This window comes from Pteropus vampyrus, unplaced genomic scaffold (genome assembly GCF_000151845.1).
Source record: "Pteropus vampyrus isolate Shadow unplaced genomic scaffold, Pvam_2.0 Scaffold343, whole genome shotgun sequence".
In the NCBI taxonomy this organism is placed as follows: Eukaryota; Metazoa; Chordata; class Mammalia; order Chiroptera; family Pteropodidae; genus Pteropus; species Pteropus vampyrus.
In genome coordinates this window covers 593775-604586 of record NW_011889124.1, presented here as the reverse complement: position 1 = coordinate 604586, position 10812 = coordinate 593775, and the positions used below count along the sequence as shown (strand labels likewise).

Sequence of the window (10812 nt, the reverse complement as noted above, 5' to 3'; positions counted from 1 at the left end):
CCCTGCCAGATCCGCGGTATGTGGATGCAGGCCCAGAGGAAGTCCAGGGAGGCCGAAGGGTCAAACCTGGAGGGCAGCAAGGAGTCCTGGCTGGGCTCGAGGCCCATCTGTTTTCGGACACAGAGGGCAAAGCAACAGTGCAGAGACGGAGCGCGGAGGCCGGCGACAGGCTCCCTGTGACGACGGATTTGGGCCCCAAGCACCCCTTCCCCGAGGAGCTCGCTGGTTAAGGGCCAGGTCAGCTAGTGGACGCATGGGCTGCCCCATCCCGCCTGACCTCTCCCTACTGCACGTCAGCCCCGCCCACCCTCCGGGCTTGGTGGCCACACGGGGTCACTCGGCGCCTCTGAGACACAGTGTAGACGATAGCCATTCACGTGATCCAAGAAGAGTGGCCCGTTTCATGCCCTGGCTGTCTGCCCTGCTGGTCATCCAGAGCAGGGACACTTGGGCCAGGTGGCAGTGTACTTTAAAAAGGCGATGTTTACCACAGGGTCCCCTTTCTGGGGCACCCCTGCATCGAGTGTCCCAGCAGGCGGCCCGGCGAGCCCCCGAGTCCCAGGGAAGCTGGGGGTCAGTGCCGATCAGAAGGCACGAGGGCCCTAGTGCTGTCGTCCGAACCGGCAAAGTGGCTGTCAGACGGAGGCACGCGGCCTGCAGCGAGAGCGACTCGACCGAACCCGCCGGAGCGGCGACGGCCTCACCTCTGCTCTCGGTTCTTGCCCAGCAGGACACGGACGCACTGGTGCAGTGTGGACCAGTTGGACTGATGCGTGAGGAGGGCCAGCAGATACGGTCGGAAAGATGGCACCTGGGGGCCGGGATGACCTTTACCCTGGGGAGGAAGGAAGCCTGGGATGGTCCTGCTGGGCTCATGGGCATTGCGGGCAGAGTCCCTGGAGGATGCCCTGCTCGAGCCACAGGAAACAAGAATGGGCCACTTCGAGGATTTGGAGCTCCCGCTGGAGCAGCAGCGCTGACTGCCTGCACGCCAGGCCGGGCCGGCCCCTCCCAATGACACACGTGCTGGACTAGACCGAGTCCCGGAGGCGGGAACACACGTGCAAAGTCGACAGAACTGAACCACGGCCCGGGTCTTCTAGGCAGCCAGGGCTGAGGCGGCTGAGGTTCAGGGGAGCAGGAGTGACCACAAACCCATGCGGGGCGCACAGCAGATCGTGTTGGCTCCCAGCTCCCCCCGCGACGTGGCCAGTGCTTTCCAGTGTGCTCTCAGGACAGGAGTCCCCAGCACCTCCCTGCAGGGCCCCGGCATGGACTCTGGTTGCTCTGAGGACCTGTCCCTCCTGTCAGGGGTGCCAGGCTCCCTTCTGCTAACAGTGGTACCGCCTGTCCCCTGAGACCTGGGCCCACAAAGCATGGACCCCAGTCCCCCCAGGCTGCCCCAGTCACCAGATGTGGCTGGGTGGTATGACTTAGATGGGACAGGGGACTGGTCCGGGCCAATGAGAATCAGGCCTGCGATTCTTTGGGCAGACGCATGCTCCCCCAGTGGCGGGGCTGGTGGCCTGTCCCCAGCCGAGTGCGGCCCACCTTGTTCCGGGAGAACAGAAGTCTCTGCTGTAGGTCAGGGCAGCTGCTGACCACCTCGGGGTCCAGCATCTCCAGCCAGTCTACCAGGAGCCCCGAGCAGGGTCCCAGCTGCACGGCCTCCAGGCTGAAGGGGAGGAGCGGGTTCAGAGACGCCAGCCAGGGCTGGTCACCAGGCCGGCCACCTCCCGACCAGCTCACCTGCAGCTGTCAGTGTCCTGCTGCCCCAGGGCCAGGGGCTCCGCCTTGTCCTGCAGCAGCAGGGAGGTGACCACCGCGATGGGCCTGCAGGCCGGCGAGGCAGACACGGCTGGGAAGAGTGCAGCCAGCATCTCCTCCAGGTAAGGCGACCTCGCCTCGATCAGACCCCGCAGGACTGGGAGAGACAAGCTGTGCTGTGCTCCTCTGTCCAGGGGATGGGGCTGGGTGGCAGCCCTCCGACCACCCGACTCCGGGAGAGACGGCCCCCACCCCCACACCAGCAACACCCCATGTGCCCAGACCTGAGCCAGATGACAGTGACTGGGTGGTGGCTCGGGAACTCCCTTGAAGGGAAGAGGAGCCGTAGGGTGAGCTGGTCAGCCCTGGGTATGGACTCATCACATGCACGAGCTCCCCACAGCAGAGTGAGGGCCGGGAGCCACAGGGTGTGGCCCATCTGGTCAGGGTGGGGCCTCTGCGGGGGGCTGCAGGGCTGGGGTCTTCAGAGGCCGGGCCCCGGGTACCTTTGCTGACAAGCTCAGGCTCCAGGCTACACTTCTCCCCAGACCTGAGTGTGGTGACAAGGGCCCGGACGGTGGAGCTGACCCCCTCCACGTCCCCACGGAACGTCAGGGCCTCCGCCAGGCGCAGCAATCCAGTCCGCACTGCAGTAACACGTCTGTGTGACCAGCTTGGCCTCCACCCCTCACTCCTATCAGCCTGGCCTGTCCAGGGAGCCCCTGAAGCGCCAACTCCTTCAGTTCCCATAAGCACTCTCCTCCCTGGGGAACCTCCCCAAAGCCCTAGGTGCCAATCCCCTCTGTGCTAACAAAGCCATCACACCCCCGACGGGAGGGCAGACAGCCTGAGACCCCAGCCAGCAGTGCAGGTTGCCCCGGGCCCGCCCGCCCTCACCGTCACTGATCCTGCGCCGCGCTGAGTACTGGGCTGCGAACAGCTTGAGCTGGGCCTGCAGGGGCCCGCCGTCCACGCTGGGGCTGTCCAGCCACTGCAGGGTCTGCATGAGCACTTTGAGGAAGAGCGACGAGTAGCTGGTGTCCTGGGGCACGCAGCGCTGTGGGGACAGCAGCAGAACATGGCTACACTGGCTTGGAGATGGCCCCGCCCTGAGGCGGGGGCCAGGATGAGGTCTGACCACCAACCCTGCAGCCTGGGGGACATGCTCCCCCAGGTACGCCGGGACCTCGCAGAGGTCATTTAAAACACCGTTCTGGCGAGGCACCCTACCGTCACGTGGCTCAAAGGCGATTAAGGAATCACACGGACACAGAAGCAGGAAGAGTAACGCAGCTCACGCGTCAGCGCACAGACAGGGCGGACGCGGCAAAGCGAGCGAGCCCAAGTGGTGGGCGCACGGCGGACCACCCCACTCCTTCCCCCTTCTGCCCCCCCGGGACCACCTGGCTCCCTCCCTTCACCTGGGAGCCGAGAACGAGCCCACGGGGCAGTGTCCAGACACCCGGGCCTCTAGGGGGACTGAAAACCGAGGCCTTCGCGGCACGAGGCAGAGCCCCCGCCATGGGGCACGCGGCCGCACCCACCTGGTACTGGCAGAGCTGGCGCATCAGCGGGCAGGCGAGGAAGTGGCTGCGCTGCATGGACATCACCAGGGCCCCGCCGTGCGGCGAGTTCAGCAGGGTGGCGATGGCCTGCAGCAGGCGCACCGAGACGCCCGTCACGTCGGGGCTCCCCTGGCGGACCAGCGCCAGCTCCTGGCCCAGGGCCTGCTGCAGCGCGAGGGCGACGGGGCGGGCGCTGGAGCTCTGCCACCGCGAGCCTGGGCTCAGCGGGAAGATCTGCAGCAGAGAAGGGCAGCGGTTGGCGGGGCGGGGCGGGGCCCTCGGCCATCCTTCGTCCCACGCTCCTGTCACCAGCACCATCCTCAGCGGCCCGAGGCTGAGTGACGCTGTCCAGTCCCTGTAAGGCTCTCCATTCAAGGAACAGTGAGGCATGTGCCAAGGACCCCATCTCAGGGCTGAGAGCACGGGCGAGCCCAGACCCTGCCGACCTCGGCCCCTCCATGTCTGACAGGGGCACCGGCCTCAGAGGGTGCGAGGGTGCGAGGGTGCAGGGTCCCTCCTGAAAAAGGGTCCATCTCAGGTGTGTGTGCAAGTGTGTAAGTGTGCAAGAGGAGCTGGTGGAGCGCTCTGCAGCGAGTGAGGCCGTGTATGTGAGGAGGGCTGAGGACACGTGCGGACACGGCCACAGGCTGCGGGGCTCCACACACACGCACGTTTCGGGAAGAGGAAGCAGCGTGGTGGTAGCCGGGGGGACTGGGAGTGCGCGCTGCAGATCCCCAGTTTCCTTAGGGGGTGATGAAAACATTCTTCACTCAGCCAGAGGGGACGGCTGCATGGCTGAGCATGCTGAAAACCGCCAGACCCGCACTCCAGCGGACGAAGCGGACGACACGGGAATCAGTCTCGACAAAGCTGCAAAACGCCGAGTGTCGGCAGAGCAAGGCCGCGTGCGGGGCAGAGTGTGTGAGGATGCAGGCCTGCCTGCTTGCTTCTTGTGATCTGGACACGGCGAAGGCACGTGCCAACTAGAGCCAGGCCCCCAGGACAGCGGCAGGAGCAATGGTACCCTGGGCCCTGCCCTTGACACCGAACCCGAGGTGGGCGCTACTCTAAGCCTGATTTTACGGAAGAGGGCGCTGAGGCATGAGGGGTTAGGCAGCTTGTCGGGGTCACCTAACTCCGAGGATGGAAGCCAGGGTTCGACCTGGGTGGCCAGCCCTGGAGCCCTCTCTCCATGACCGCATATTGTCACAGATAAAACCCGTCTCTCTGGGCAGGAGGGCTGGGACAGCCCAGAGGGGCCCGGCTTCTGGAGGCACTGTCCCAGGCAGCGGTGGCTGTACCTGCAGGAACATGCTGGCCAAGTCATCCTCGGGGCCAAGTGCCCGCACCTGAGTCACAGCCCAGATCCTGCCCTGGCCCGGAGGCGGCTCTGGGCTACTTCTTGGTTTTGGTGCCTCTGCACTGTCTGCAAGGAAACGGGAATAGACATCAGCTAAAAACTTCCTCAGCGGCCTCAGCAAGGACCATGGGAACAAAGCAGCACCCAGGGGCCCACCACCCAGAGGAACAGCCGGCCCGTAGGCTGCTTGGGGCTTCAGAACAGCAGCTCGGGCATCGGCTGGGGCAACCCTTTCTGCAGGGCTGGGCGGCCCCACCAGCTGTGTGTTGTGTGCTGAGCACTGCCGGGCTGGTACCTCGCCGCGGGGGCAGAGAGGCTGTGAGCAGGGAATGGAAAGTCTGGCCTCCAGAGGCTCCTCGCTCATGCTGGACCTCGACCAGGTGAGCCATGTAATCTGCAGAACAGCAGCTGAGGGTCAAACACGGGGCCCAACGGACAGCAGTGCCGCCCGGTGCCACAGAAAGCCACCTGGGTGACAAGGCCACTCCCGCACAGCGCACGACGCTCCCAACTCCAGAAGCCAAGCTGCGGGGCGTCCCGACACAGGACCAGGCAGCCCCCACCTCACCCCCCAGCGTGTTCTGACGCCTGGGCACGCAGGGACAGGGCAGCACTGGCCAGGCCGCTCCTGACCGCTCCAGCTTCAGCCTTCCCGCTCGGCCCTCAATCCTTGGGCCGCACACACTGGTCCCGACAGGGGTGCTGACCGACCCGTGTGGGAGCCTGCGGCTCTTACTCTTGTCCATGATGTTCTGCTCCAGGGTCTGGGGGTCATGGGCCACGGCCTGGTCCAGGTGCTGGAGGAGTTTGCTCATGCTGGACACGGGGATGCCGAACGACTGCACGAACAGCAGCAGCTGCTGGGGCTCCAGGTCCTGCAGGGCTGCGGGTGAGCCACTCAGCGAGCCGCCTGCAACCCTGGCCCACGAGGTGGTCGGGGTCCGGCCAGGGGGCCTCAGAGGGCCCCAGCACACGCACGGCCAGCTCCTCCCTCGCCCCGTCCAAGGCTGCATGGGGCCCTGTGGCCTGCAGCCTCTGGCCTCTTGGCTCCAGGCTCCCTAGAATTGCCGACAGCACCCTGGGGCTTATGAGGAACGCAGACCCTTGGGAGCACACCCTCCGCTGTGCTGCCCAGGCAACCCCACCACTCACCAAACTGCCTCCCAAGAGGCCCTGCCCCGCCCAGCTGCACTGCCTTCCGGGACCAGCTCCAACAGCCCTAGCCCTGGCCTTCACCCTCCAAATGCCCGCACCACCTCGTCCTTACCCCTCCTCACACTGACTGCCCACACCCGACCGTGAGGGCTCTCGGCAGGGTGCGCCCCCAGAACCTGGCACGCAACGCCCTGAGAACTCATGGAGGCGCAGGCCCAGCGCGCCCTGTGCCCGAGCCCAGCCGGCTGTACCAGCGTCCACCAGCCGAGGGACCTCCGAGCGGATCATGCGCAGCTTCAGCCAGTCGGGCAGCAGCAGCGCCTCCTCCGACGTGTCCACCAGGAAGGCTGTGGGCAGTGGCTTTTTCTCTGGGAACCAGATGTCCAGCAGAGCTTGGAACTCGCCGTCGCCAGCTTCGGGAGAGACAACAGGGTAAGCAGCAGGGGTGGCTGAGACCGCTCCAGACCTCACTGTCCATGGAGCCCCTGGCCCCACAAACAACTGAGGGCCAGGCGGAAAGACCAGCGCACTTCATCGGCGGGAACTGAGGCTCTGGGGGGCAGGGACAATTAGCTGTCATGGAGAGCCCCCACGTGAAACCAACTTTCACTGGCTGGGCTGAGAGCTAGGAGGCGGTGGTACAGGAAGCTGTCCCGGGCACTGTCACAGGCACCTCACGATGGCAGCACAGGGTGTGGCCGAGCAGTGAGGCGTCACTGGGAACCACAGGCCTGCCAGTTTGAGGGTCTCGACAATTTTCAGGGTCCCACCAGCAGAAGACCTCACATGCTTCCCCCAGAACCCTCTCCGAGAGGCGGGGAGGGAACGCCATCTGCACTCCATGGGAGACCATGGCGAGCTGCTCCCACTCTGCACAGCCCTGCTATGGCAATGGGCTTGCGGGCACGAGGAAGCCTGACGGGCCAACCTTGGAGCTCCCTCCCACCCTGCGCTCACCGCGGGGCGGCCCCAGCGTCAGCAGGATGACCATGGCGTGGACCACCAGGATGTGCATGGTAGCTGTCTCCCCGCTGGTCCAGCGCAGGAAGACCTGGTCTTGAGACTCGGACTGCAAGGAAAGCAGGCATGAAGGGCGGAGCTGGGGCGGGGCTCGGGTTGGGGGCGGAGCTGGGGCGGGGCTGGGGCAGGGCTCGGGCTGGGGTTCTGGCTGGGGCTCGGGCTGGGGCAGGCCGGCTGCCCGCCTTACCCAGCTGTACACCTCCTCCCCGTCCTTGCTCTTGCGCATGCGCCTGACGTAGCGGGAGAAGATGGAGAGCAGGGCGGCCAGCACCGCGTCCGACTCGGCACTGCAGGAGCGCTTGGAGAAGAGGTGGGACATGATGGTGGAGCGCTCCACGATGAGCCGGGCCACGTCCTGGGGACAAGCACAGGCGTCAGAGCGCTCCCGGGTCGGCGGGGAGTCTCCCCTCGGCCACCCGCCGTCTCTCCCCGGCTCATACCAGGCCCGCACGATGAGCCGGCGCAGCCTGTGAGGCTGCCTGCGGGGCCGCTTCGTGCTCGGCACAACGCACGCCCGACTAGGAGCGCGACCCGGAAGGGCACGTGATGGCGACGACGGACCCTCAGAGGCACAGGGGTATAAGCGCCAAGCAGGCTGGGAGGGGCAGAGCAGGACACACCCCGAAAGCAAAGAGACGGCGACCTGGCCCTGACAGCAGATGTGGCCACGACCACCGGCCCAGCACCAAGGAACACTGACACCACCCGGCAAATGACAGGAGTGTGTGACCATCTGGACCACAGAGAAGGCTGTCTGCACACAGCCAGACACCGCGCCTACTTGAGCCCTGCAGCAAAGGCGCCCTGCACGCTGGCCACCGTGCCAAGGCCCCAGAGCCAGGTCTTGAGGGCTCTTCTGCCTGGCCAGCCCCAGCAAGAAGCCAGGCTTGAGAGAGCCCCCGTCCAGTGACCTCTGCCCGCCTGCCCATGCCCTCGACAACCCTATTCCCATTCGTTCCACAGGGACTTCACTGAGTCAGGGAGCGAGAACACGCTGATGGGAAAGCAAGCTCAGGAGAAAGCCAAGTAGGAAAGAGCGGACAGCGGGGAAGACGTGCACGCGACCGCGTCCAGCCGCCATCATCCCCAGCAGGGACAGTGATGTGGGACATGGGCTACAGAAGACACTGGGGCTGGCCCAGGAGCCCAGAGCCTTCCGGAGCCAACCCACGCCGCATCTGCTGCTCTGAGCAAGTGCCCCGGGTGTCGGGTGTGGACAAACCACCGCCCAGAGCGACAGGGGCAACCAGGCGGCACCAGTTCTCCCACGCTCCATGCTTCTCTGGAAGGAAGGTCACCGAGAAGGGAGCTGGGTGCTAGGAGTCTCCCAGCCAAGGAACAGCCCTGCCAGCCCCACACCCCTCACCAGGCCAGGTCGCTGTGCTGTCCCCACCCTCTCACCAGGGCCAGGTCGCTGTGCTGGGCCTGCTCCTCCACGGGCGTGTGCTGGGACAGGTACACCAGGTAGGCGCTGACGGTCTGCGGGTCGGTCTCCATGTGGATGGCCTGGGGGAGGCTGAGTGAGCTGGCTCCGAGGGCCAGTGTGCAGCGCCGCCTCCCACCACACGGGGCCTCACCTGCTGCAGTGCCAGGGCGGTGGTGGCCCTCACGCTGTCGAATAGTGGCAGCTTGGGCAGGTCGCGCAGCAGCCACTGGTAGCTCTGCAGGGTCTCCGCGTCCCCCGAGTCCTCCTCTGCCAGGGGCTCCTTTTCCTCCCCGTCCCGCAGGCTGCCCTCCGAGAGCACCAGGGAGAGGCCCTGCAAGTGGACACGGGCGCTGAGCCCCCACCACGCCTCTACCCGTCCACCCCGACTGGGGCCCGACACATCCCCAAGGCTGGGGAGGGTGTGAGGTGCCCAGTGACAGATGCCACGTCCCATGAGAGCCACAAGAACTGGGAGAAAACTGCAGCATGAGCAGTTTCTTTGGAAAACTCGTTCGGCAAAGGCTGACTAGATGTGCGGGACCCGCCACCAAGTCACCTGGGACAGTCACGCCACCACCAGGGAAGGAACTCAGACAAGTGGGAAAGAATCGTGTCTGGCACGTTTTATGAGCACCGTCCTTCTGTTTGTGAAAACCAGTGACGAGAAGCCTGGGTGGGTAGAGTCGCACTGACATAGAGCTGCAGCAAGAAGCAGAGTGTGGGGGACAGCGGGCTGGGCCACAGGCTCACCTTCATGGCCAGCACCCTGGAGGCCACCTGGGATGAGCTGAGGCGCCGCAGGAAGTAGTCCAGCACCTCACACGTGGTCTGCTCGTCGGCCTTGGGGCCCAGAAGCAGGTCCTGCAGGCGGCCCAGTAGTTGCTGCTGCTTCTGCTGCCTCTGCACGAACAAGGGAGACTCAGGGTGCGCCTGCTGCGTCTGCAGGGCGGGGGAGTGGCGGGGAGGAGGGGGCCCCTGACCTGCCGCTTCCTGGCCCGCTGCTCCTTGCTCTCGCCCTCATCCTCCTCACCCCCAGAGGTGGCGTCGGTGGCGGCGTCGTGCAGCAGGAACTCGCACAGGCACTGCACGGGCAGCACGTCCAGGGAGCCCTCGCTGGACTGCACCAGGTCGGCCAGCCAGGGCATGGACTGCGACGAGGCCTGGCAAGGCAATGGCGATACTCAGCTCCTCTCGGCTCCGACCCACCGCACCCTTTCCCCACCGTCGGCTGCCGCCTCCCCGCCCGCACCCCCAGCGCTGATGCGCAGACACAGCCATGGGCACCCCCGGCAGAGCCGGGCCTCAGCCCTCGCAGCCGGGTGCCTCTCCTGGCTACCGAACACCAGCAGCCGCTGAAGCCTCTGGAGAGCGCCCGCCTGCCCTGGGCTCCCCAAGCCGCCGCGGGACTCGCCTGCCTCTGGATGATGTTGAGGAGGAAGTCTGGGTTCCGGCTCCGACACAGCAGGTGCCCGAGGCGGAGGGACTGGTTGAGGCTCTTCACTTGGTCCAGGATGTGGGGAGGGGGCCTCCGGGGGGGCCCCCTGGAAACCCAGAAAACACACGTCAGAGAGCCACATGCAGAGCCCCTGACCGCAGAGGTGAGGGGTAGGGGGCCGCCTGCCTCCCACCTGAGAGCACCTCTCCCTCCTGCCACCCGCACCGCCGTTGGGCACTCAGCCTCACTGAGGCCAGCCTCCTCCGAGACCTGGGACAGGGCCTGGGCCCGCGCACCCTATCCAAGGGCTGCACCCCCGGCATCCCACCCCACCCAGCAGCCCCCACCCCAGGCTCAGGCTCCGCACGCACTGGGGGTCCAGGCTGGTGAGCTGAGACAGGAGGAGGCTGCTGTTCTCAGTGATGGTCTGCTTGGTGGACGCGGCGGCCAGGTGGCCCTCGAAAGCCAGGATCTCCTGCTTCTCCCGCTGGGAGATCTGCAGCTCCCGGTTACTCATCTCCGCGCGGGTCTCCTCGTCCGTCAGGGTGCACGGGGGGTAGGAGTAATGACTGCGGACCAGATGGGCGGGAGCTTGTCACCATGTGGTCAGAGGTGCTCAGGGCTGGCCCCCGCCTGGTCCAGCATCAGCTGTCGGGCTGCCATGGGGAGCCCGGGGGGTACCAGCCAGGCATCTGTGAGGGAGTCCAGGGCTCTTCACAGAGCCCACACCTGCCACCTGCTCTCCTTACACACGACAGTGTGCCAACCACCTCCCAAACCGGGCCCGACTGCTGTCCGAATCCTGGGCCCAGGCGCCCCATGCTGGAACCGCTTCCCACAGGCAGACGGCCCCAGCACACGGGGCACACCCGGGCAGCCTGCCTGCTTCCTGGGGCACGAGCAGTCCCCTCACGCATTCTCAAAACTACTCTACCTTCCTGGGGTGCCCGCTCACGTAATCCCTTAAGGGAGCAGCGTGTCTCTGGCCCGGGCCACAGCCCTGGGCCCTACGCACCATGACCTCACACGCGTGCACACACGCAAGCCCCGTCTGGGCACCCATCTACTCCCCTGGCTCACGGAG

General features: G+C 66.1%; 1 protein-coding gene across 1 annotated transcript in view; it reads right to left on the bottom strand.

The window, feature by feature from the left end:
- Positions 1 to 10812, bottom strand: part of INTS1 (integrator complex subunit 1) — a 31107-nt gene that overhangs the window by 6685 nt on the left and 13610 nt on the right. The window contains exons 16-34 of the mRNA XM_023522374.1: positions 10100 to 10323; positions 9705 to 9834; positions 9274 to 9453; positions 9044 to 9193; positions 8445 to 8624; positions 8269 to 8373; positions 7055 to 7222; positions 6805 to 6916; positions 6099 to 6260; positions 5429 to 5575; positions 4988 to 5086; positions 4634 to 4758; positions 3312 to 3566; positions 2665 to 2824; positions 2274 to 2414; positions 1750 to 1924; positions 1552 to 1675; positions 705 to 835; positions 7 to 66 (exon numbers count right to left, since the gene is read on the bottom strand). Coding sequence (XP_023378142.1) covers positions 7 to 66; positions 705 to 835; positions 1552 to 1675; positions 1750 to 1924; positions 2274 to 2414; positions 2665 to 2824; positions 3312 to 3566; positions 4634 to 4758; positions 4988 to 5086; positions 5429 to 5575; positions 6099 to 6260; positions 6805 to 6916; positions 7055 to 7222; positions 8269 to 8373; positions 8445 to 8624; positions 9044 to 9193; positions 9274 to 9453; positions 9705 to 9834; positions 10100 to 10323 — 2828 coding nt within the window. The remainder of the gene's footprint in view (positions 1 to 6; positions 67 to 704; positions 836 to 1551; positions 1676 to 1749; positions 1925 to 2273; positions 2415 to 2664; positions 2825 to 3311; positions 3567 to 4633; positions 4759 to 4987; positions 5087 to 5428; positions 5576 to 6098; positions 6261 to 6804; positions 6917 to 7054; positions 7223 to 8268; positions 8374 to 8444; positions 8625 to 9043; positions 9194 to 9273; positions 9454 to 9704; positions 9835 to 10099; positions 10324 to 10812) is intronic.